The sequence below is a fragment of the Anabrus simplex genome, chromosome 7, assembly GCF_040414725.1.
Source record: "Anabrus simplex isolate iqAnaSimp1 chromosome 7, ASM4041472v1, whole genome shotgun sequence".
Taxonomy (NCBI): Eukaryota; Metazoa; Arthropoda; class Insecta; order Orthoptera; family Tettigoniidae; genus Anabrus; species Anabrus simplex.
Window position 1 is genome coordinate 161,930,605 of NC_090271.1, and position 26,385 is coordinate 161,956,989.

The following is a 26,385-nucleotide window of genomic DNA, read 5'->3' on the forward strand; positions in this document are numbered from 1 at the left end:
CAGGAAGATCCATGTTATGGGTTTTAGAGGTATTGCAGTGACCAGATATTCATTTGACTAGTGTTGGCAGTTAACCCAACAGAAAACATTGTGCAAAGCCTGCCTTAAAGCTCGTAGATGATGCTGGATTAAGTGCAGTCACGACAACCTTGTACAGGGACAAGACTTGTTGGCAATGCTCCAATAAAAGCAGTGATTGGTATATATAGTCAACAGGTATTGCAGTAGCTGTGTTCACAGGGAAAAGACAGGAGGAGGGTGGAGGTTTGTGTGATTCACAGAAAGAGAGAATGTTTTCAGGTTCGGCAGGTGCTTGAATGAGACTGTAAGGCTTTCTTGGATAAAGATCGCAGGTGTGGACTGAGGATGAGAGAAGATCAAATGCTCGTTTTAAAATGTGATTCATTTTCTGGAGACCTGGATGACATGCTGTAATGAAGGGTACTGGGATAGGCTGCTTGAAAAGTCTGAGGACAGATTTTATGGCTCGAGAAATCTGGTAGTCAAGATTTGCAGATATTACACTTTTTATCTGAGTCTGTGGAGGATCTGGAGAAATTACTTTAAGAAAACATTGCTCCCCAGAAACAAAGTAATGCAGATTAAAACAACGTTTCTGAAGAATGGAAATGATCTACTGACAATAACAAAGAAAGAAAGAAAGAAAGAAAGAAAGAAAGAAAGAAAGAAAGAAAGAAAGAAAATACAAGCCATTGAAATATAGTGTTACAGAAAAACACTGAAGGCAAGATGGATATATCAGATCACAAATGAAAAGATACTGATTCGAGCTGGTACAGAGAGAAAATTTTGACTTTACTATCCAAATACACAGGGGTAGTACTACAGCCTGGCAACTTCTACAGATTACCGAATCACTCAATGTCCTGAAGATAGTTTTCTATACTTTTCATCTTGAAAACAGATAAATGCTAGAGGTGTACCTTAATAACAGCAATGGACACTACCTTCCCAGTTCCAGACCTTTTCTATCCCACCATTACCAACAACTTATCCATGTTAGTGTGACAATAACGAAATGAAAGAATAATCCATATATTTAATGAAAAGGGAATACTTACTGTGGCTTTTCATATGCAAGGAATGGTCATGATCACCATCCACAGTAAATGATAACCGAGTATAAGAGTCATACATTGGAGGAGAAGCAGATGGAGGACAGAGTTTTTGTACATGTCTCCTGACCTCTGATATTTATCTGTTTTCAAAATGAAAAACTATACAAAACTATTTTCAGGTCATTGAGTGAATTGGTAATCTGTACAAGCTGGAGCTAAAATGAACAAATGTACACCTATTTACTGGGAAGCTCAGTAAAATATGGCATGTGTGTGGCAAAATTTAGATGTAAACAATCCTCTCAATTCATAAAATGAATTATTACGTACATAAACAACTCTAACGCCACATAATTTTGGAGATTAATTATGAATAAGGAGTAGAAAAATAGAGTAGTAGAACGTTGAGTACATGTTAATGGAAAATCAGTATTTTGAAGGCCAATTTATTCTGAATGCATTTGTTATAATAAAATCATTTTTGACTATTTATAAATTATTACAGAACCTACAGTGCACTGAATGTTTCAGTGTTTCAATAATCAAGCAGTTCAGAATAAATGATAATTTGCCATGAAAGGATTACTTTTAGATGAAAACAGAAGAGGATACATAATTATTTTACTGGTGATCGTTTGGGAAGGTGAAGGCTGTTACTCGACTGATGTTACCATGTCTATGAAGACAACAATGAAGCTTGTTGAAAGTGATATTTGTGAGATTAATATGCAAAGAGTATTTTTATTTCTTTTTTTCTTTTTTTGCTAGTTGCTTTACGTCGCACCGACACAGATAGGTCTTATAGCGATGATGGAAGAGGAAAGGGCTAGGAGTGGGAAGGATGCGGCCGTGGCCTTAATTAAGGTACAGCCCCAGCATTTGGCTGGTGTGAAAATGGGAAACCACGGAAAACTATCTTCAGGGCTGCCGACAGTGGGGTACGAACCCACTATCTCCCAGATGCAAGCTCGCAGCTGCGCACCTCTAACTGCATGGCCAACTTGCCCGGTCACAGTGAAATGAAGGATGGATACATGTTCATAATTGTGTAGTTATATTGAAGTTTTGTCTCACGAGAGGAGGTTTGCACTGTAGAGAAGTGTAATGCTGTAATAATTAGAACGGACCCATGTTCACAGTCGTGTGGTTATAGTCAATGTTTGTCTTATAAAGGAAGTTGGCCAGTGTAATATTGTAATAATTAAGATGTAATCTTTTTGTAATAGTGAGTGGATGTTATAATACAGGCATAGTTGATAAGAACTGATCTGTAATAGTAGTGAACAAACAATCAAAAATGTATGATACGTTTCTAACTCTAGATTTTAAGTTGCAGGTAAAAGACTTCATGGACAATGGAGATAAGTTATTAAAAAGAGAATTAGCCTATTGAACACCACCATGCAAGAGTAAGAAGGATATGACGTGGAAGCTCTGATGGCTTTTGCTGAATAGCCAAACTTCAACCATGTAACGGGCACTATCAACGAACATTAAGTACCCTTTATTTTTCTTATATAATTATTATTTTGAGTGAAGATTCCTTTTGTTTTGAGATTTATTGAGTTTTAATGTAGACAGTTACTTAATTAGGCTGAACTGAGCCATGAAGATTAATTTGAATGAACCACAGGGTCATCGACTAACTATGAGATAAATTTACTACAGATATTTTGCAGCATCAACAGAAAATTGAGTAGTCTGATAATTCTTTGGATCCATAGTTCATGAGATTGTTTCAAGATGATTTTAGTATGCCCATATGTGACAACACGTATGTGAATCTTTGATATGACCCTACGCTTAGAAGTGAGTGAACACCTAAGATCGAAGGTATAATGTGTATTTGGTTGGAATAATTATGGATCCTCAAATATTAATACACATAGTGGGGGGCGTGATCTTTGGAAAAATACCATACGTGACTGTAATTCATAGGCTTATATATAGATTTATAACATTTTGGAGTAATGTAATCCTCGTAATATGTCAAGTAATGATGTTTATATTACAATAATAGAGTCAGAGACTATAATATTTATCTGAATAGGAATACATGTTTAAATAAGTTGATGGAAAGAAACATTAGGATCTTTAACAATGAATGTGAGAATAAGTTAAACATCATCGTATGTTATGAAAGTCTTCGTTGTGTGGGCTGGAGGACATACTTACGAATAATGTTAGGAGTCTTCATAAGAAAGGTCAATGGAAGCATGAACTTGTATGAAAACCGTCAAATGATTATGTGTTGTTTCTCGAATAGAATGTATGTAGAACATGGCAAGTAGAAGGTAGAAGTGTGACCTCTCTCCTAGTTCATCGGTTCCTCTGCTACACCGCTCTTCCAGCAGTGAGTGAGTTTGAAATTAGTAGTCATTATACGAATAAAAGAAAATTACTGAATGCAAAATATTATACTTTTGCTTACCATTCTAAAGTTAGTTGTCAGATAGTTTAGATAGCTTCCGGGTAGACTTTGTGGTCTTATAAGATTTCAGTTCCTTTCTCATCTGTCTTGTTAGAGAATAAAATCAACACTTCATATGGTATAACACAAGTTTAGGGATAATGTCCACAACATGGTCATCGCAGCAAATTGTCCAAACACTCGTAAAATATATTTTCCTGCAGACTATGTTCACAGGAGAGTTTTTGTTCTACTGCACTTTCAACTTGCAGGAACACATTATAAACTGCTCTTGAAGGATGGGTGAGGAAAGTGCTGTCAATGCTGTATTTATTGCTATAATCTCTAATAAATACGAGGACTGCGGCGGCAAGTATTTCTTCTGTAGGTTTTCCGTGAAAGAGACCGACACATTTACGACATTTTGTGATCTTCGATACATTGCGTACTATATGTATTTCTAGATAATAAATTAAACACTCCTGAGCAGGAATGTGGCTATCACTAAGTGAGCCTAAGTTGTTCTCCCAGTCCAGTATGAGGTCATGCATGTTCTCAGTGGGGTCTAGTGCTTGCCTTATTTTATTTTGTGCCTTTTTCCTACTATGGCCTTATTTGTCTCTTTTGTCTTCTTAGCCAGTGCTCTCATTTCATTGACGAATGATATCAATGTCAATTCAAATTTGGGCTCACAATTACCATGGTGTCAATAGTCACCTTTTGCTTTCTACTTAATGTCGGCGCACTTAAATCATTTCACTGTAATTTTGCATCTCTTATTTGTTTTTCTAACAAAATATCTTAGCATTAGCTATCTTCAATTTATTACGGGTAGTCATTACAATACGTCCCTGTCTCTTTAGTTTGTAAGTGAGCTTCTTGTCTTTTCTAGCTGTGTCTGAACCTATTTCATTTCTCTTAGCACTCACAATAAAAGCATCAAAAATGTATTTTCCGCTAGTGGCTTTACGTCGCACCGACAAGGACAGGTCTTATGACGACAATGGGATAGGAAAGGGCTAGGAGTGGGAAGAAGCAGCCATGGCCTTAATTAAGGTACAGCCCCAGCATTTGCCTGGTGTGAAAATAGGAAACCACGGAAAACCATCTTCAGGGCTGCCGACAGTGGGATTTGAACCCACTATCTCCCGAATGCAAGCTCACAGCTGTGCGCCCCTAACTGCGTGGCCAACTCGCCTGGTGCATCAAAATTTAATTCGCAGTGAGGCATGTGTGATTAAAGCTTTCCTCCATCTTCAGACGCTGTCGTTTATGTGGTGATTTTTGATTAATTGTTTCATGAGATACCGTGGCAAATTGGGGAATATATGAGGGACAGCGCCGGTTTTCACACATAACTCTTATCAGAAAGCTTTTAGTCTTTTCTGGGAACCACCTCTTCCCAGTTTGAAAATTCTGTTTCTTTTTTTTAGGTGGTTTGAAGGAATGTTTACCTTTCGTAGTTTCATAGCCACACTTACAGCCTGGAATGAAGCAAGTAGGCATTTTTTCCTCTTCTGTATTTTTGTAAGTTTTATAAGCCAAGCACTACGTTTACACTAAAAATTAAATACTATCGCCAAATCACACGCTCTTCACTTTGACTTAACAACAGTGTACATATAATTTAATTGACAAAGTTTTAATCCACCTACTCAATACTATACAATAATTGTAATGCCTATGTATACATTACAATGTACTAAGAGACTAGTTTCGACCCTGCGTGGATCATCAACAGCCTAAACAAGGTACACAGTCTTCACTTAGTTGCACAATAGCGGTCAGGTCAATCACATTGCCACGCAAGGTTCCATTGGTTACATCTTGGATTGGGAATTTCACCTCTTATCATATGCAGAACTCTTTGTATGATAAGGAGTCTCTTATATTCAGCCTGCATACATTTTCTGAATTATAAATACAGGACTTTAGGCAAGATAGATACCCTCTGCGCCAAGTTATACATAACATATATTCAATATTTGACAGAAGATGTAAACAGAACGATAGAATTCACTAGAAGCATCCGGACTTTATATGCAGACCAGCATTTTATACCTTATCACTAGCCAATTTCAATGTATATAAAGTGCAATATTTCAACCATTATTGTAAATAATCGATGTGGTACTATATTTATAGTCTCACTGCAATTTGCAAACTTAAACATTTCACTATCTATTGAGTAGTACCACGATATAATTTTTTTTATCTCACAAAACATTTCATGCATTTCACCATTTTATATACATGTTACCACATTACACATTTTGCTCATTTGATTCATTTGATCAATTTACGACAAAATGTTGTTCCTGGATATCAACAAATAAAAAGTGTACCTTATTTAGGCTGATGATGACCCACACAGGGTCGAAACTAGTCCCCTAATACACTGTAATGTATACATAGGCATTACAATTATTGTATAGTATTGAGTAGGTGGATTAAAACTTTGTCAATTAAATTATATGCACTCTTAATTCAATACAGAACCAATAATGAAATTCATAACTTTGGATTAACAATAATGCACGACACTTATGTTTTTGCCTTCACAGAACAACACTATCGAACATAAACATATTACAACAACAGATACCAACCTTCAGACAGTAACGGTGCTGCCCCTAGCGGACAATTCATCACAGTCCATATACTAGCCAAGAGAAAACAACTTATGAGCTCACACTTTCTCTTCCACTCGTGTGTAGGATATCATCTGAATGTACACCCAGTAGATAATAAATCCATCCTAAAATATGTGTACCTTGTATAACATGTTCATGATACTGCAGCAGTAGGTTCCGTAAAAGAATATTTTGGTCCAGTGTACTGATAAGTGTGCATTTGAGTGAAGCTATATCGATTATCTGGAAGGATTAAATCAGTTTGGAACCACGTTTAGCAAATAACTTATGAATATAGAAAGGAATCTTCAAAAATAATGCATGCCTTGCAATGCATGTCCCGTGGTATACCTTTCATGTCTTTATTTTCAGTTCCCGAGATGCTGTATGTATATATTTTGTGTAGTGGATTTTTTATTATTTTTCGTTGGCGTTACAGAGTTTGAGATGAAATTGATATGTTTATATTTATATGCGTCCACTGTTAATGTCTGTGAATAAAATATGGACACCATTTGTTTACATTTCTGAATGGCAAATTTTCCTTCAAATTTTCATTATTTCCAAATACAGGGTTATTAGAAATGATGTGAGCGATTCCAAAGCTCCACAATAACTCAAAAAATTCTTTTTTGACATTTACACATGTTTGATATGTGCCCCTTTGGTGATTCTGCAGACATCAATCCTATAATCAAGTTCGTCCTGCACTTGGCACAGCATGTTCCTATCAATGGATTTGAAAGCACGTCTGATGCAAGCTCGCAGTTATGGCAGGTTTGTTGGGAGAGGAGGTGTAAACACCGTATCTTTCACGTAACCCCACACAAAGAAATCGCATGGAGTTAGGTCAGGAGAGCGTGGAGGCCATGACATGAATTGCTAATCGTCAGCTCGACCATGACAGATCCATTGGTTTGGCAATCTTCTGTTTAAGAACTGGCGAACATTACCATGGAAGTAGGGTGGAGCACCATCCTGTTGAAAGATGGAAGTCCGCGCTGTCCTCCACTTGCGGCATGAGCCAATTTTCCAGCATGTCCAGATACACGTGTCCTGTAACAGATTTTTCGCAGAAGAAAAAGGGGCCATACACTTTAAACCGTGAGACTATACAAAACACATTAACTTTCGGTGAATTTCGAATGTGCTGCACGATAGTGTGAGGATTCTCTACTCCCCAGATCTGCACACTGTGTTTGTTCACTACACCATTAACAAAAAAAATGTTGCTTCATCACTGAAGACAAGTGTCATACTAAACTCATCCTCTTCCATACACTGTTGCAACCGCGCCGAAAATTCAAGGCGACTTAAAACAAATAGCCAAAATAAAAGTTTCTTCAGTCACTGCAGGCCGACCCGTTAATTTCCCCTTACAGAGGCATCCTGAAGCTTTAAACTGCACATACCATTGCCGAATGGAGTTGGCAGTGGGTGGATCTTTATGGTACTTCATCCTGAAGTGTTGTTGCACTGTTATGACACACTGATGTGAGTGCATTTCAAGCACAATAAACCCTGTTTTGGCTCCTGTCACCATCTTGTCTCACTGCGCACTGCTCTCTCGTGGCAGAAATCTGAATTACGACTTCAGCAGACCAAAACTTTTTGAGATTTTCTACATGGGTGTTGAGTTTCGTGAGCATATGTCAATTCATGGAGCTACAGTGAATTTATGAAATCGCTTCAATCATTTGTAATAACCCTGTATAATTATATATCCCTTTGATGCGATGATAACGCAAATTAATTTATTTTTTTTTGTCGAGGAAAGTAAATAATACACATACTAATTCACACCAGAGAGAGAATAAATTACGAGCTACGAAATAAAATGAATACCGAACTGTTTAAAATAATGTACTTAATGCCCTGGTATTTTGATAACTGATACGATGATAAATTAGATGTGGGAAATTATCAGTTTTCCTTCTACGAGAACACTGTTAGTGAGAAATGTACGGTATTCAGTTAATGTTTCATTGTTCAAGAAGCATTGCCATCGTCGCCACAGGCCAACCCTATTTTTCATCTTTTAGTTGAATGATAAAATCTTAGTCCACCTACATATTATCTTTTGAAATGCAATAAATTGGAGAAGCATCTCTCTTAATATCTATTCATTGGTGTTATTCAGTATATAGTGCAAACCTAGCCTACATTAATGCTACTTAACAAATAAATAATATTTCATGGTATCTAATGTTTATTCAGATAGGGACATCTTTGTCAGGATGCTTACACACCAGGCATACTTAACCATGATAGAAACCTACACTTTTTGGGATTAGGGTATCAACTCAAGAAGAACAACTGAAGAGGAAGAAGAGGAGATAGCACTACATCAAATTATATACTGACAAGATTTACATTTGAATTAGGACCTAGGGTCCTATTTGGAGGTTGCATTTTTTGGTGCCGGTGAATAGTCGAGAATTAATTTAATGCATATGTACGGCCGCATTGAGAATAATGTCTCCTGATACGGTTACATTATCTATACAACATGTTGTTTGCATCATCAGAAATAGACTGGTTTGATGTGGTTCTCCAAGCAGCCCTATACTGTGCTAGATTTTCATTTAAACGTAACTACTACATTCTATATCAACTTTAATCTGTTGGTCTATTCATGCTCTGATCTACCCCTATTGTTCATACTACCCCTCAAAAGCTAACTGAATAAGTCCTTGATGTGTCAAAATTTGTCCTACATTCAATCTTTCCTTCTGGTCAAATTTAGCAAATCATTCTCCCTCTAACTCTTTGCATTTCAGCACCAGGTGGAAAACTGGGAACAGAAGTGGATGAGAATGAGCTTTGACTCAACTAAAAGTCAGAATATCTAAAATGTGGCCCCCCAAACCAGCGGCATCATTACACCAACGGCCAGACCTTGCAAGAATTCAACCATTTTAAATATCTTGGATCTTTCTAATGATGTTACCTCTGATAAACAGATGAGCCTCGGTGCAGCATGGTCCAAGTGGAGATAGGTAAATGGTAAGATGCCCAAATACCTGAAGGCTAAAATTTACAAGACAGTGACAAGACCAGTTGCTCTCTATGGAGTAGAATGTTGCTCTTCGACAGGGAAATATGGACAGGCCTTCCATGCTATGGAGATAAGGATGCTGCCATGGTCACTGGGCAAATTCTCTTGGATCATGTCAGAAATGAAGATGTGCAATGTAAACTTGATGTAGCCCCTATCGAGGAGGGAGTGAGTGTGTATGTTCTCCCTGTATCTGTGAGGTTTTCTACTTTGTAAAAACTAATTCAGGAGAACTAAAATTAGAAAATACCTGAAAAAGAAAATATTTAATAACAGACTATAACCGAAAAATATATTTGAATAATCTGGTATTAAATGTTTTTTGAAATATTTTTCATATATTTCCTAATTTTCTAACATCTAATAACATATTAACCTCTCTAGTGGCACATCCGAGAAATTCTCGGGTGGCGCACACTTGCCCATAATGTCACAGCCCGAGAAATTCTCGTGTAGCTGCAGTATTCAGTTCGCAATCGCCCAATAATTTGTCGGGTACAGTAATCTCTTTGGAAAATGTTTTCCAGCATTCTCAACAGATGGCAGGAGGGTTTCCAGCTGTATTCATGAAGTCTCTAATCTAAAATATGCCTTATCTTCTCTATTTTACAAATACAATCTCTGGCCAGCTGACGAGGTAAACAGAAATGGCGAACGTGAAATGGAAGAGACGTTTGTCTGAAGAAAAAAATAAGGAACTACATCAAAGATGAATCTCTAAGTAACGTTAGTATTTCTGATAGTGATAATGGTGATAATGGTTCTAGTGATTCTTTGGATGACCGAGCTCAATAGCTGCAGTCGCTTAAGTGTGGCGAGTATCCAGTAGTGCAAGTAATCAGCTTCATTTTCCGTATCAAATTCTAATCACAGAAACTTACAATAATTGAAAATCTTCCACCTTTTTGATACTTTTTATTTGCTTTTTAGCAAATTAATTAATTATAAACAGTACATGTTTCGTTTTATATTTGAGAACATCTTCAGCCGTTGTTCAGCTTAGGTGAATCACTGAGTATTTGAATACATTATTTTCAGGTACATTGTTCCTCTTAAAAACTATTTGAATATAAATTGAATTAAAATGATATTAAAACAATGTGGTGGTTAATGGGTTGATGAAACGAGACAGGATGAATACATAGTTAGCCTACTTAAAAAACTATATCTATTCATTTGAATAGTTGTTAAAAGTTCCAAACTCCGTTACACTTAAATATCTGTTTGTCTTCCAATTAAAAGGTTTTTTAAAATGATTGACTTCTTGACATTGTTCTGATTATTGTTGAATGCTCATTTCTTTCACTCCTTCCAGGTTGGTTGTTATTTATTTTGAGCTTATTAATGTGTCTTAAATTGAGTTTAATGCGGAACTTTGAAGCTGATTGCCGTTCACTATTTGAGAAGGGAGCTTCGTCTCAATTTCTGAAATGAAATGAGGTAAATAGGGATTTGCTTTTATAATGAAAAACATGTGTCTTTACAAAGTAACTTAATGTATAAAATGGTTCCATACCTTACTGCTGTTTAACTCCAATTCTACCTTGACCCTGGAGGAGCAACGTTTGAAGTTCCTTTACGTCTTGTATAATAATGATGTGTGTGTGTTCCGATGTTTGCTCCACCTTCCGGGGAGGCAAGGCTGTGGAGAGGGGAGTAGGCGTGTCTCTTACTATCACGGCTTTGGCTTTAGAAGGGGTGGGGTCAGTGGATGTACAAAATGGTGGAGGCTCATTCTTATTCATACTTTTATTGTCTGTGTTGTTTATTTTGCCTAAAGTTGCAAGATTTGTTAATATCCCTTCAAATACAGGGTTCCTATTGTCAATTATATCATTTAGGTTATTGTCCTGATTACTTTTTTGTTCTAAATAAATATATAGATTTTCGAACGTATTTAGAAGAGCTCCTTTGTTTATTTTACGTAATATAGTTAAATCCTGCTCTATAGTTGTGAACTGATGTCCGGTTGTCCTCATGTGTTTTTTATGACTCAGCATTGACATGTTCTAAGTATCTTACAGTAAAACTGCACCCTGTTTGCCCAACATAAGTTTTTTCACATTGTTGGCATTTCAATTTGTAAACTCCTGATTCTGAATGTTTGTTTTTTTCCCAGGGAATTAACACTGTTGTAATTAAAGATTTTTTGCTTTGTATTATTACTTGTTACTAACCAAGTAACACAGTAAAAGTATGAATAAGAACGAGCCTCCGCCATTTTGTACATCCACTGACCCCACTCCTTCTAAAGCCGAAGCCGTGACAGTAAGCAACACGCCTCCTCCCCTTTCCACAGCCCTGCCTGCCCGGAAGGTGGAACAGACATCGGAACACACAAATCATTATTATACAAGACGTAAAGGAACTTCAAATGTAGCTCCACCAGGGTCAAGGTAGAATTGGAGTTTAACAGCAGTAAGGTATGGAACCATTTTATACTGCACCAGGAAATGATTGTGGGGTTTGAGCATGGGAAGGATCTCAGATAGTGTCCGATGTTTTTTGGAGCAAGTACAGAGACGGATAGTATCGCAGGGCGAATAATAGATGGTAATTCTTTTTTCTATAAAATTTATTAATAATAGCCACAGATATATCACCCTGCAATTGCAACTCAACTTGGTAGTTAATATTTGCCAAAATGAAGAAGAAAAGATTTATGTTATCATTTTCTTGACGTCTGTTCGCTTGAGAATTTCTGAACTAATTATTGTTCTTCTATAGATCATGAACAGCCTACAGTCTTTCTAATTTTAAATGCAAACACACACAAATATTGCCTAGCACCTTGGAAATTGTCAGTTCATCATTTAAGGTGCTGACCTACAGTCTTTCTAAATTTTGAAACACAAAATAAACACACACTTGTCATGGAAAGTTTGATAAATTAAATATTTGAACTCTTGCAGTATGTATTTCAGTTTGTTTAAATTGAAAGAATGAAATGAATAAAGCACTTCAACTAATTAATAATTTAGAAAGGAATTTATAGCAAAATATGAACTTTTTAACTGACGATGAAATTATGAATTAACATCCACACGCAGCACTTGTAAGAACACTGTACTGAACAACGTGCTTAGTAAAAAGTCAGTCAGTTGTGATTACTCACTCAGATTGCGAGAAGATCTGCTTACACATGTTGGAGCTGTGCTGTACGGTGTCTGAAACATTCCGCGGAGTGCAGACGAAGACTCGAACTCAGCACCGGCGATGTTCAGTGAAGATACCACGTTGATCTCCCTCGTCGATGTCCCTCGATGGGTATCATAACTGAAGAAACCCTATAGATCCCTCGTTGGAAGCGACGTTTAATGTAGCAGGATCTCATAGCACTTTTTTCCGTTGTTCGTGGAAGTAATGTCTGAACACAGAAAGTTCAATTGGCACTGTTGAGAATATTACGGATGTTAATATCACACACCGTCGTAATGCACAGTTCTATTTTTACACTGATTTTACGGCGTTAAATTAACATTCACAGTCCATGATGCAGAAAACACAGTTTGTATATACACAGTTCATAAGCACTTGAAAACGTTATCTATCACAGTTTCTATCACAGTCTCTGAACAAATATTATTAACAGATTAAGGCGGTTTTATGGTTGTATTCACACTACACTAGTCCGTACTACTTAATATTATTGAAAAATGTCCTTAATGTTCACTGCATTTCTCACCGTAGTGATCGAAAGATCGAGAAAGTGCACAATGAAAATAGTTAATCTTTGCCCTGTTCTGGGACGAATATCGAATAAGTACAGTCTCACACAGTTCACTGTACTTCCTATTATAGTTTCACCTTTATAACAAATTTGCAAGTACTCTATCACCTTGAAAAAAGTCTAGAATCTTACAGTCGTTACAGCGTTTGAGTAAGGCCATTATTATATCCTCGCGAATCGCGACGGAGCATACTTTCTACACACACTGTGCACACATGACTCTGTACACGGGACTGCACTGGCTATGGCCTTGGCCCAGTGGCCTATATATACACGTCAGGCGGGCGGCGCTTGGAATCAAGTGATAAGGGGCGAGTATTTCTCCCAAACTTTAAATTGTCATACCTCAGAAACCACTGGATGCATTGATTTCAAATTTGCAGGGTTTTACTTCCAGAACATTAGCTATAATTCAGTGTTGGTCTCGTGTTAATCGGTCCAGGCGTTAAAAAGTTCGTAAAAATACAATCGAGAAACTTTGGTAGGGGAAGCAAGCTGCAAACGGCGGTGACTTCACATGACCTTGCTTGACTTGCTTTCTTGCTCGTGGAGTGCAGTAGGTACGAGAACATTCTCTCACACAGCTGTTCACGTATCGAAACTGAATTGTATGCTAGAAAATAAAATTTGTCATTTATATGTGCCTGGGCCTATGCCTTCCTGGTACAATTCTTTAAGTCACTTTGTAAAGAGACATGTTTTTCATTATAAAAGCAAATCCCTATTTTCCTCATTTCATTTCAGAAATTGAGACGAAGCTCCCTTCTCAAATAGTGAACGGCAATCAGATTCAAAGTTCTGCATTAAACTCAATTTAAGACACATTAATAAGCCCAAAATAAATAACAACCAACCTGGAAGGAGTGAAAGAAATGAGCATTCAACAATAATCAGAACAATGTCAAGAAGTAAATCATTTAAAAAAAACCTTTTAACTGGAAGACAGATATTTTTTAGTGTAACAGAGTTTGGAACTTTTAACAACAACTATTCAAGTGAATAGATATAGTTTTTTAAGTAGACTAACTATGTATTCATCCTGTCTCATTTCATCAACCCATTAACCACCACATTGTTTTAATATCATTTTAATTCAATTTATATTCAAATAGTTTTTAAGAGGAACAATGTACCTGAAAATAATGTATTCAAATACTTAGTGATTCACCTAAGCTGAACAACAGCTGAAGATGTTCTCAAATAAGAATGACACATGTACTGTTTATAATTAATTTGCTAAAAAGCAAATAAAAAGTATCAAAAAGTTGGAAGATTTTCAATTACTGTAAGTTTCTGCGAGTATCCAGTATTCGGGAGATAGTGGGTTCGAATCCCACTGTCGGCAGCCCCGAAGATGATTTTCTGTGGTTTCCCATTTTCACACCAAGCTATACCTCAATTAAGGCCACAGCCGCTTCCTTCCCAGTCCTAGCCTTTTCCTGTCCTATCGTTGCCATAAGACCTATCTGTGTCGATGCAACGTAAAGCCATAGCAAAAAAAAAATTAGTATTTCTAGTGAAAGTGAAGACTATATTACGTCAGAAGATGAGGTGATGGTAGGAGATGTTGAATATTCATTCATGTGGGAAAAGTGTAAGCCTCGGAATAGTGTGCGACCTAATATAATTCCATTTACGGGAAATCCTGGTGTGAGGGTTGGATTATTACCAGAGGTGAGCGTGACTGATTGTTCTGAACTGTTTCGAACGGATGAAGTTGTAAATTGACAGTGACCGAAAAATATTTGTATGCTAATACTGCATCGAAAAACTTGTAAATATATCTCTCCACATGCATGGGCACAGTTTTGGAAAGAAACAAACTCTTACGAAATTTGGTAGTTTATTGCGTTAGTGTTGTTGATGGGAATAATACAAGAGCCTGAAATAAAAATGTATTGCTCACAAGACAGTATTCTCAAAACACCAGTATTTTATGAAACCATCTCACAGGCCTACTGTAAAAGAAAGTGTCAATAGAGTGTAAAGTAAGTTTTTATTAACCTTGAATAATATATGAATGTGTTTGTTCCCTTAATAATTGTTACTCATTCCTTACTTCCTAAAAATAAATAATTTTCTCTGAAGAAAACTCACTTTTCTGGCATAGAATGCCTGCCAGAACCTGCCACTGAAGGGGTTAAAGATATTTAATAAACTGTTATTAAATGTTTTCTTTTCAGGTATTTTCTAATTTTACTGATCCTGGATTAGTTTTGGCAGACTGAAAAACCTCACAGTTATATATCAGCTAAATCAAAACTGAAAAGAAATGCCTTCCACTACAACAACAAATTGTTCTCCCACCACCAACTCGATTCAATCTCTCCTCATTTGCAATCCAATCTATCCATCTCGCCCTTAATATTCTTCTCTGAAACCACATTTTAAAAGTTTATATTCTCTTTCTTGTTTCTTCTTCTTTTATGACCACATAGGATCACTTTAGTCAGTCCGTCATTCAGGTCCCTTTGAAGGGATTGTTCGGGCTTTGCGGTCTTCCCAGTACTTCTTCAGACACTCCGATCTTCGTGCCCTTTCCTCAGTTGAAAATATGGGTGTTGTTGGTTTGTTTTGTGTAAGGGTACAGCGGAGGTTTGTATTCTTGAGTTTTGTATACAATTTTATCTTATTTGTGGTGTCTTCTGTTCTATGGCCTATTTCCTTCAGATCCTCTCTTACTTCTCTGATCCATTTACATCCTGTTGTGGTATTTTTTGAGACGAGATTGTGTTGTACTAGTTGTTTCAGAAGCCTCAAATTCTGCATCCTCATGATATGTCCAAAGAATCCCAGTCTCCTCTTACGCATAGTATCTGTAATGGGTTCTAGCTCTTTGTACACAACTTTGTTAGGTATTAACCGCCACTGTCCATCCTTCTGGTATTCTTTGTTGATGCAGGTTCTTCCAATCCTCCTTTCAATTTTCTGAAGTCTGTCAGTCTTTGATTGTTAATTCAGGTGAAAAAGTGTTTCTGCTGCATATGTAGCTTCCGGTTTTATAACTGTGTTGTAGTGTTTTCTTTTTGCATTTATTGATAAGACATTTCTTTTTGTAGATATCCCATGTTAATTTTTGTGCTTTAGCTAATCTATTTGTTCTTGTTTGGATTGAGATTTTTTCTATTTAGGTTATGTGTTATTATTTCTCCAAGATATTTAAATGAGTTACTATTTTGATTTTATTACCATTTATGGTAGCTTCTTTTAGTTGTGTTGGTTTTTGGGGCATAATTTCTGTTTTTTCAAATGATATTTTGAGGCCAATTTTATTTGCAATGTTTTGAAGTTCTGATATCTGGGTTTTTGCTTCTTTTATGCCCACTGCTAGTAATGCTAAATCGTCAGCAAAACCCAGGCAATTTGTTTTGATTTTTCGGCCAACCTTTATTTTGGGGGGACATTTCCTAAACCATTCCCTCATTACCATTTCTAGAGCACAATTAAATAATAGTGGTGAGAGCCCATCTCCCTGCCGTAGTCCAGTTTTAATTTCAAATGTCTGACGTTTCACCCCTAAACTTCACCTTTGATTTGGTGTTAGTGAGTCAATTTTATCATGTTTATTAATTTGGGGTGTACTCCAAGGTGACTTAAAATTTTGAACAGAGATTCTCTATGGATGCAATCATAAGCTTTCTTGAAATCCACATATGTTAACAGCATATCTCTATTTCTTCTCCTGTTATAGTCCATTATCAACTTAAGACTCATGATCTGATCAGGACAGCTCCTCCAGGGTCTGAAACCTCCTTGATATTCTCCTAGTTCATTCTCAAGTTGTAAACTTATCCTACTAAGGATGATTATTGAAAATATTTTGTATGTTATGTCTAGCAGCGAGATTCCCCTGTAGTTATTAGGGTCGGTTTTGTCTCCTTTTTTGTGCAGTGGGTGAATGAGGGCTGTTGTCCAGTGTTCTGGTAGTTCTTTAATTCAGATAGAGACAAGTTGTTGATGGAGGGCAACTTTTGCTGATGTTCCTGCATATTTCCAGATTTACGCAAAGGTCTGATCTTCTCCTGGCGCTTTGTAGTTTTTTAAATTTATTCAGAGCTTGGTAGACTTCCTTTATTGTGGGGGATTGATGTTCTCTGGTGGTGCTTTTATCGGGGTGTTGGTGTCCAAATGAAGGAGTTCTGTAGGTTCCTCACAATTTAAAAGCTTGATGGAAATATTTAGCCAGAATTTCTGCATTGTTTTTATTGTTATGACCCAGCTTACCATTTTCATCCTTCATCAGTAGGGTCGGGGGTTCATATTTTTGGAGCTGCTTTCTGAAGGTTTTGTAGTAGTCCCTTGATTGAGTTTTATTGAATTGTTCTTCAATTAACTGCAGTGTGCCCTTATGATGATGTCTTTTTATTCTTCTTAAGACTTGGGCAGTTTCTTTTCTCTGTTTTACTAGATGTTGAAAGAATATTTCTGTTTTTTGGGACTGATGTTATAGCCATGCCTGATGTCTTTTCTCCACTGTTTCATCACATTCACTGTTCCACCATTGGTGTTTTTTACGTGGTTTAATTGGAGCCACGTCTTCTGCAATTTGTTTGTTGTCAACTTTTCACATCCGTACAATACCTCACTCTAGACAAAACTAATCAAAAATATCTTTCTAATTTGTACATTAATGAAGTGAGCAAATTCCTTTTCTTACGAGGACCGTCTTGCTTGTGCTAGTCTGCATTTTATGTCGTCCTTATTTCTTCTGTTGTTAGTTATTCTACTAACCAAGTAACAACACTCATCTACTTCCTTTAAGATTTGATTTCCTACTCTAATATTTCTTGCATCACATGACTGTTCACCTGCCTTCCATTATTTTTGTTTAGGATTTATTTAGTTCATCTTTTACTCCTTCCTCTAGACTGTGTCCATACCATTCAGCAATTCCTCTGGATCTTCAGCAGACTAGATAAAATAGAATCAGTCCCTCTCGTATGATTGTGATTCATACACAAACACACACAATTAATACCTTAATCATTGTGTCTGAAGTCAGAAAGTACCAATGCTGGTTACAGCAACAAAAACTGAATACAGAAGAGTAATGATTTAATTTGCCCTTCTAGTTGGCCCTGGCTGCAAACTATCTTGTTACAGTATAAAATCATATTGCTACAAATCTAGTTCACTTACCCTAAGAAATAGGCCTTTTTAGTTTCACAGAAGTCGGATACCCCAACATGAGGTAACATTTCCTTCTGTAAAATTTCACGAGCATACTTGATACGTTTCTCCTTGGTAACTCCAGGGCGAGCACCTCTGGCACCAATAAAATTCAGAGCAACATTCTGTTCTTGAATAACAAAAGCTTCATCTAATGATGGTTTTACCTGGGGGAAGAAAATAATATGAAAACCTCCATAAATATAAAAAAACCAGTATCTTTGAGCCAAGAGATTGCCATCATTCTAGTTCACTTACCATTTCCATCATTTCAGGATCGTCAAAGTCATATATGATATGCTCCAAAATGTCGCGATCAGCTACAAAACCAAGCGCTCGGAAAACTATCATAATAGGAATTTCTTGACGAATATAAGGAAGCACTCCAATAATTCTTTGACCAATGGCAGATTTCTTAATGCTCTGAAATAAAGAATGGCATGCCAATATACATGTGAAAAGCCAGGTTGTAAGTTTCACCAAGAGGAAATGTTCTTTCAGTTTTAATTACTATGTTAATGGAGTGAATGTTACTCATGGGGACTGCTGTAAGTACTTCGGTGATAATATAAGACAAGATCTTCATTGGGGTAATCACAAATACAAGGTTATAAATAATGGTTACAGATCTCTTCATATGGTTATGAGGTTATTTAGAGACTGTAGTAAGGACGTAAAGGAGAGGGTGTATAAGTCAATGATAAAAATCTGAATTAAGGGAATGATTCCAGTATATGGGACCCTCACCAGGGTTATTTGATTCAAGAACTGGAAACAGTCCAAAGGAAAGCAGCTCAAATTGTTCTGGGCCATTTCAAACGAGTAGTGCTACAAACATGTTGCAGGTGGTGGTGATGGTGGTGAATATTGTTTTAAGAGGAAGTACAACTGGGCAATCATCCTCTATACCATATAACACTAATCAGAGAGAAAAAATGGAAAGGATCCAGCACTTCGAGAAATGAAGGTATCGGCCAAAGCAAGACAAGGGCCAGAAAGGGTCTGAAAAAAAAAATACTCTCTAGGCCTCGGAAACAATACCATCAGGGTCAGAAAAGAACAAGAGTCGACCAAGGGATGTCGGAAAGGATAGATGAAAGTGAGGAGCAAGCACAAGTAAGTGAAAGCAATGCCAGAGCTCACCTAAAGGCCCCGTGGTCGTCAACTCTCACTCCCAAGTTAACAGCCCCTGAGACCCCTTTTATGACAGGCAGAGGATCAAAAAAGTTACAATCTTTGGGCTGTGAAGATTTGGAATAAGGAGGTAAGCTTCTCATCTAAGCAGTATGTAAAAACTAAGAAACAATGTTAGGTTTTAGTCCACCCAATCAATACACATCACTTTACTAGTGAACTATTTAAATAAAAACATATTTAAAATATTTAGGGACATCTTCCATCTCTATTTGAGACTTCATCAGTCATAAAATCACGTGGTAAATCACAAAACTAAAAAAATCAGAAACTGAAAAAATGGAAGAACCCAATGCCTTTTTAAGGACTATTTGAGAAATGCAAAAGATATAAATATATACATATTATTTAAACAAATTGACCTCACTTCTTGCAAAAACTTTTGTCTTCAATGTTAAAAAATGAAATATAACTTGAAATTGACAAGCCTGCCATAACGTCTCATATGGAATCAATGGCCATTAGTCCGACTCGTTGGCTGAACGGTCAGCGTCCTGGCCTTCGGTTCAGAGGGTCCTGGGTTCGATTCCCGGCCGGGAATTAACCTTAATTGGTTAATTCCAATGGCACGGGGGCTGGGCGTATGTGTTGTCCTCATCATCCTTTCATCCTCATCACGACGCGCAGGTCACCTACGGGTGTCAAATAGAAAGACCTGCACCTGGCGAGCCGAACCCGTCCTGGGATATCCCGGCACTAAAAGCCATACGACATTTCATTTCATTTTCAATGGCCATTGTTGCTGTCCGTATTTAAAACGGAAGTTTCTTTTGAACTGTTGGGAAAACATAGAACAAATATGCCTAAAAAGGCATCGGGTTCTTCCATTTTTTCAGTTTCTCTTTTTTTGAGTTTTGTAATCTACCACGTGATTGTATGGCTGATGAAGCCTCAAACAGAGAGAAAACATGTCCTTAAGTATTTTTAATATGTTTTAATTTAAATAGTTCACTTGTAAAGTGGTATGTATTGATTGGTAGACCAAAATCTAATATTGTTTCTTAGTTTTAACTGTATCAATACGGATCTACACGATGAAGTTCGTAAATTGTACTAAGGAGTATGTTCCGGGCTGTCAGTGAAGAGATTGTATGGAATGGCATTAGTACACGAATAAGCTTGAGTGGAGTTTTTAAAGAAAGATCAAAACATGAAAATGAAGTTGGAATTCAAGGGGACTAATTGAGGCAAATATTCATTTAAAGAAAGAGGAATTAGGGGTTGGAATTGGAATAATTTATCAAGGGAGATATTTGACAAATTTCCAACTTCCCTTCAAAATCATAGGAAAAAGCTTTGAAAGCAACTGATAGGGAACCTGCCATCTGGGCGACAGCACTAAATGTGGATCAGTCGTAAATCAGTAGAAAAGAATAGATAACTATCATAAAGATACATAATGTACAATATTCAGATATAAAATACAGATAATAAATATGGAAATGGAAAACTATACAAGAGCAATTTATCGTGGCAGGAACATGATAGAGAAATAAACATCATACAATTACACAAAAATATTTCTACAGTGAAAGAGCTGAAAAAGCGGCCCCTTTTGTGAAAAACTAACTCGAATCCCTATCTCCCTTGACAGGTGCATGAACCAATTCCACTAGGATGGTCAATTTATGACACTCAGTTTCAGCTCGTTGATGGTGAATTAGATTTCTCTGGAGAGATTTAATGGGGAAACGCTGAATTACTATGAAACATTTTGACAATACCCAGAGTGCTATATTAGCCATGATGAAATCTGACCAATTTTTGAAAACTCTGAAATGGATTTAGGTTGGAAAACTCGCCTCAAGAAGCTCAATGTACCTCTCCAGTGTGCTGACCATCTTATCTGAATATGTTAACACATCTGCTCAAGTCCAACAAGCACCATATTTTCAGTTCTTTTGCCTTTAAATAACACTGCATTAAGAGAAGCTGTCTCCTTAAGTCATGTATATGTTTCAATTAATATTTCAACATTAAACCTGTCAGCATAGAGGAAAGAACAGTTCAATAAATAAAGTCAGTAAAGTGCCAAGCACCTATTTGATGATAACAGAAAAACAGTCTTTCTTAACAAGAATAATTTGAAAGGCAAAGTGCAACAAATGTGACACTGGAGATGCAAGTAAGTTTTTGCATAAACAGCTTTCTATACACACTAATGTTCCCTCATAATAAGCACTAGTTTATTTTTAACATCTAATTAGACCCCTCCCTTCAACAAATTGTCCCTACTTACCGCCCCTAAGAAATGTACAGTCTGACAACCAAAACTTGATGCATGAAAAGTATTAAGTCCTGTATGGGGTATCATCATCCTCAAAAAAAGGTGGTATAGCTACAACAAAAAAGTGACTGACCATCTGTTTATCAGATAGAGATTCTTTGGTGGCAACTTTTCTGCAATGGCCTCTCATAATTGTTTATGTACAACGTATGGACACCCAGGAAAATTGGCCCCCCCTGCATGAGCTCCGCCGTGTTTAAGTACGGGTTCTCCTGTGAAGTTGCAACCAATCTCTTGACTTCTTCCCTACTAAAAATCCCCTTTAAACCAGTGCGTGGTAAACGTCCAACGTCCCCTGACACCCACCACTTCTGTATCCACCCCTGAGCAGCCCTAGGCAAAATGCCACACCGAATGGTTGCCTCACAAATCCTAAAATTGCTCCACTGACACATGTGAATAATGTGCCATGTCAGAATACAGTGAAGCATTTAGCATCAAAGTTAGCTCAACCAAACTTAGTGCTTTCGTTGCCTGACATAATTAATCACAGTATATTCATTTGGGAAAAAAAGAAAAATTGCTCTTGCAGGATTTCAAACCTTACCTGTTATGGTAGCCACAAATTTTGTAGCCTGAGGCTGAACCACCACACTACGTGGGAGCGTGCCATGTTCTTATAATTTCATAGTGCTGTATGCAAGTGCATGTCACAAGGACAAAGAGAATGTAGGGAGAAGCTAGAGTTACAGCAAATAACACAATGAGAACTACAGGCCATGTTAGAAAATACATACAGCTCAAATGGACTTTCTTATATATCACATCTCTAGAGACACAACAATTTTTTATTCTTTATCTGTACACATGAATCATTTTTTACAAGATGTTTTCTTTCCTACTTCAAAACTACAAAAAAAAAAAAATACATACATATAATTTCTTACTAAGCACATTTTCAATAAACGTATCTTACCTGACCACCCCTGGCCATCATATTGACCCATAAAGTTGAAGTTGGTCTTGAGGAATGTTCCAGACAAGAGCGAATTTCAGCTTTAAATGCATACTTTCCGTCCTTCATGCTGAACACATACACAGTATTGGTAGCCATCTTCTCCTGAGCAATCAGGACCTGAACATACAATTTTTTTTATAATTAGGCTTGCTACATGAAGTATACAAGGAAACAGTTGATAACAACACAATTACTGCTAGCTTCCAACAAAGTTACACTACTTAAATATGCAAGTATTCAAGTTTTTACTGTTGGATTAAGACTTTATTAAACAATAGTAAGCAGTAGGCCTAGTAAGTACTAAATACACAGAACTTGAATGCCAAATTATAATAATAATTATTATTAACACTGAATTTCCAATACAGAAAAGAAATTCTACAAAATCTACGATGGAAGTTGCACACAACAGAGCTCCAATATGTTGCCTGAAAAGAAAGATTAAAGAACACAACTCCCCAGTGCAATAATATCTGGAAAGGACCTGTTACTAGACAAATATTCTTTCCCAAGATCCAGCACTGATTTCATTGTAAAATACTTCTGCTGAACTTTGTCCTTACCGAATTCTTAACTAGCCATAGTAAATGTAAGTCATATTTTGAATGATTTGAGATCAGTGTTCGGATGATTATGCATGGATTCCCTCAAACTGTAAATCACCTGCTTTTTGAATGTCCTGTATTTGGAAGAGCAAAACATACTCTAGACTGTCACCTGAACTACTGTGCTGCTGCTGATAATAATGGCGTGTGGCCTCCGGAGAGGCCCTGTGGAAGTCTTTCGATTTGACTTGGGACTCCTTGAACCAAAGGTCATCATGCTAACCATTTAGCCATGGAGCCGGACATTGTGACAATGAAATGGCGAAACCGCTGTATCAGATATTCAACAGTGTTCCCATTTTCATTTTCTGACATTCACCAAATTTTTAATAAGCTTTCACTATAATGTTTTATTTGGGCTGAAACTTACCTAATTTTTAACTATAACTTCTATCTTGCCAATGATCAACCTGCTAGAAAAGAAATGGTGTATGGTTGTTAGTGCCAGGAGTGTCCGAGGACAAGTTCGGCTCGCCAGATGCAGGTCTTTTGATTTGACACCCGTAGGCGACCTGCGTGTCGTTATGAGGATGAAATGATGATGCAGACGACACATACACCCAGCCCCCGTGTCAGCGAAATTAACCAATTATGGTTAAAATTCCCGACCATGCCAGGAATCGAACCCGGGACCCCTGTGGCCAAAGGCCAGCACATTAACCATTTAGGCATGGAGCCGGACACTAGAAAAGAATCTTGTTTAGACAACATCATTACTAATGTCCATAAAAGTGACTTTACATGTGGTGCAGTCTGGCTCCATGGCTAAATGGTTAGCATGCTGGCCTTTGGTCACAGGGGTCCCGGGTTCGATTCCCAACAGGGCCGGCAATTTTAACTATAAATGATTAATTCCACCAGTACGGGGGTTGGGCGTATGTGTTGTCTTCATCATCATTTCATCCTGATCACGACGTGCAGGTCACCTAAGGGCGTCAAATTAAAAGAGCTGCATCTGGCGAGCCGAACTTGTCCTCGAACACTCCCGGCACTAAAAGCCATACGACATTTCATTTCATATGTGGTGTCACAGAGTCTCCTTTATCTAATCACTGTGGTCTCTGGTTAAAATTCAAAAGTGTCTTGGAAAAACACAGTAACCACCATTCAGAACACATTAGGACCCCCTTCTCCTCCAGAAGATCCCATATCTGGACGACTGGCTCATCCATAGCCCCGATCTCACTGCTGACCTCATGCGTAAAATCAAACTATACTTGACTGTGATTCTTGGCATCACCATCAACTACCCGAAGTCAGTCCTGGACCTGACACCCATTCTCACCTACCTTAGGGTGACCATCGACATTGTTCGCCAAGAAATCAAAATGCACCATGTCACACAGCAGTGTGTCCCCTCTCTTGTGCACGCGCTATCCTCTCTGACCCCGTAATAGCTCAAACAGGCAGCTGGGTACTTTGCATGGCTCGGATGGATCATGGGTTGGCCCAGTTTCCTCTCTAAGCACATCCTCGCAGGCGAATTCTTCTGGGTACGGCAACTACTCACCCCGACTTCATAACAATGATGCGTCAGTTGCAGCCCGTCCAGCACTTTGCCGACGCCACCCCCTGGTCCATTGCAGTAGTAGTGCCGAGGTTCCGGCAGTCTTGGGCCCAAGCATTTGAGACACCGCCCACATTGACGCGGCAATCATGGCTGCCGCCCATCGCTTCTTCAAGGACTTTAATTTTGTACCATGTAAATAATTTGTAATCCATACCGACAGCTCCGTGCCCAGATAGACCCTGGGCTCTGAAAATTTGGAACGATCTTCTATATCAATTTCTGAAATCCCAGCCAAATCCAAGTCCTTCTGTACTTCATTAAGCCACAAGCTTTCAGTCTTGTAGCTTTTAACCAAAGAGAAGATTTTCTTGGTAAGCCTGTTGCTGTCCATTCATTGTAGGTGTCCATAGAACTTAAGCCTCCTACGTCACATGCTGGTATTAGCTGATTCTAACTTTCGATACAGCTCAGAGTTCAATTTAAGTCTGTAGGTTCCATCTGGGAGCAATCTCGGTCCATGAATTTTCCTGAGGATACGTCTTTCGGCTTTCTTTAGATCATCCATGGTGCCTTTTTTGTACCTTAGGACGGTCTCTAAGATGTACAAAAACTGTGGTCTGACAATAGTTTTGTAATGACAGATCTTAGCATTTTTTTGAAATGCACCTCTTATTATAATGGTTGTGGGATAGTTGGTACACTGCATTGAGTTTTTTACATCTAAGATGGATGTACCATCTCTACCATTGGGGTGGACCCATTCACCAAGATAGCGGAAGCGATTGACTCTCCCAATCGTTCCATGTATGGTCGTCAAAGGGGGGTTTCCAGGATGCCGAGTCTTAAAGTACTTGGTCTTGTCATACGATATCTGTATTCCTGCCTTCACCACTGTCTTGTGCAGGGCTTTGATCTCAATCTTTCGGGTCCCGGCTCCAATGGCAACTGGTTTTATTTCTAGACTCCTCAGTGTATATTCCCAGTTCTTGATAACTTTATCAAACACTAGATTGAACAGAATGGATGAGAGGCCATCACCCTGTCAAACTCTAGTTTTTATCTTGAAACTCCGAGATAGTTCTCACCTGAACATCACCTTGGATGTTGTATCCGTAAGAGTCTATTGGATGAGGGTGCATGTGTTGTAATCAACACCTCGTTCCTGCAGTACGGAGAAGTGTGTCTGATGGTCGATGGAATCATCAGCTTTTTTTAAATTCAACGAAAACCACAGCGACGTTCATACTCCTTACTTGTTTTAGTTGAAGATCTGCTCGGTACAGGACCATCCACACTGAAATCCTCCTTGATATTCACTAAACGTTCGATCACATTGGCTTTCCACATTGTCCAGTAAAATCCTTTATAGCACTTTGTATGCTACTGACAGCAGAGAGATCCCTCAGTAGTAGCTGACATCACTGCAGTCACCTTTCTTATGTAAAAGGTGTATGGTAGCTGATTTCCAATCAGGGATCCTGCCAGTCTTCCAAGATCTAGTGTATAGCCTCTGTGATCTTATTTCCACCTTCTTTTAGAGCTTCCGCAATTATGTCATCTTCCCCAGGTGCCTTGCATTTCTTAAGATGTCCGATGGCATTAGCAACTTGCTGCATTGTTGGTGGGTTAGATGGGAGGTGTATCTCTGGGGGATCTTCAACATCAAAGAAAGGACAATAAGTTCCCCCTTTTCAATACTATATATTATGTGAAAGTTTTACATTACAGTTATTGAAAAGGTAGAACTTATTG

The 26,385-nt window shown here is 37.8% G+C and overlaps 1 protein-coding gene across 1 annotated transcript in view; it reads right to left on the reverse strand.

The window, feature by feature from the left end:
* Positions 1-26,385, reverse strand: part of LOC136877404 (DNA-directed RNA polymerase II subunit RPB2) — a 247,864-nt gene that overhangs the window by 183,138 nt on the left and 38,341 nt on the right. Inside the window, exons 5-7 of the mRNA XM_067151413.2 lie at positions 22,477-22,635; positions 18,338-18,502; positions 18,050-18,246 (exon numbers count right to left, since the gene is read on the reverse strand). Coding sequence (XP_067007514.1) covers positions 18,050-18,246; positions 18,338-18,502; positions 22,477-22,635 — 521 coding nt within the window. The remainder of the gene's footprint in view (positions 1-18,049; positions 18,247-18,337; positions 18,503-22,476; positions 22,636-26,385) is intronic.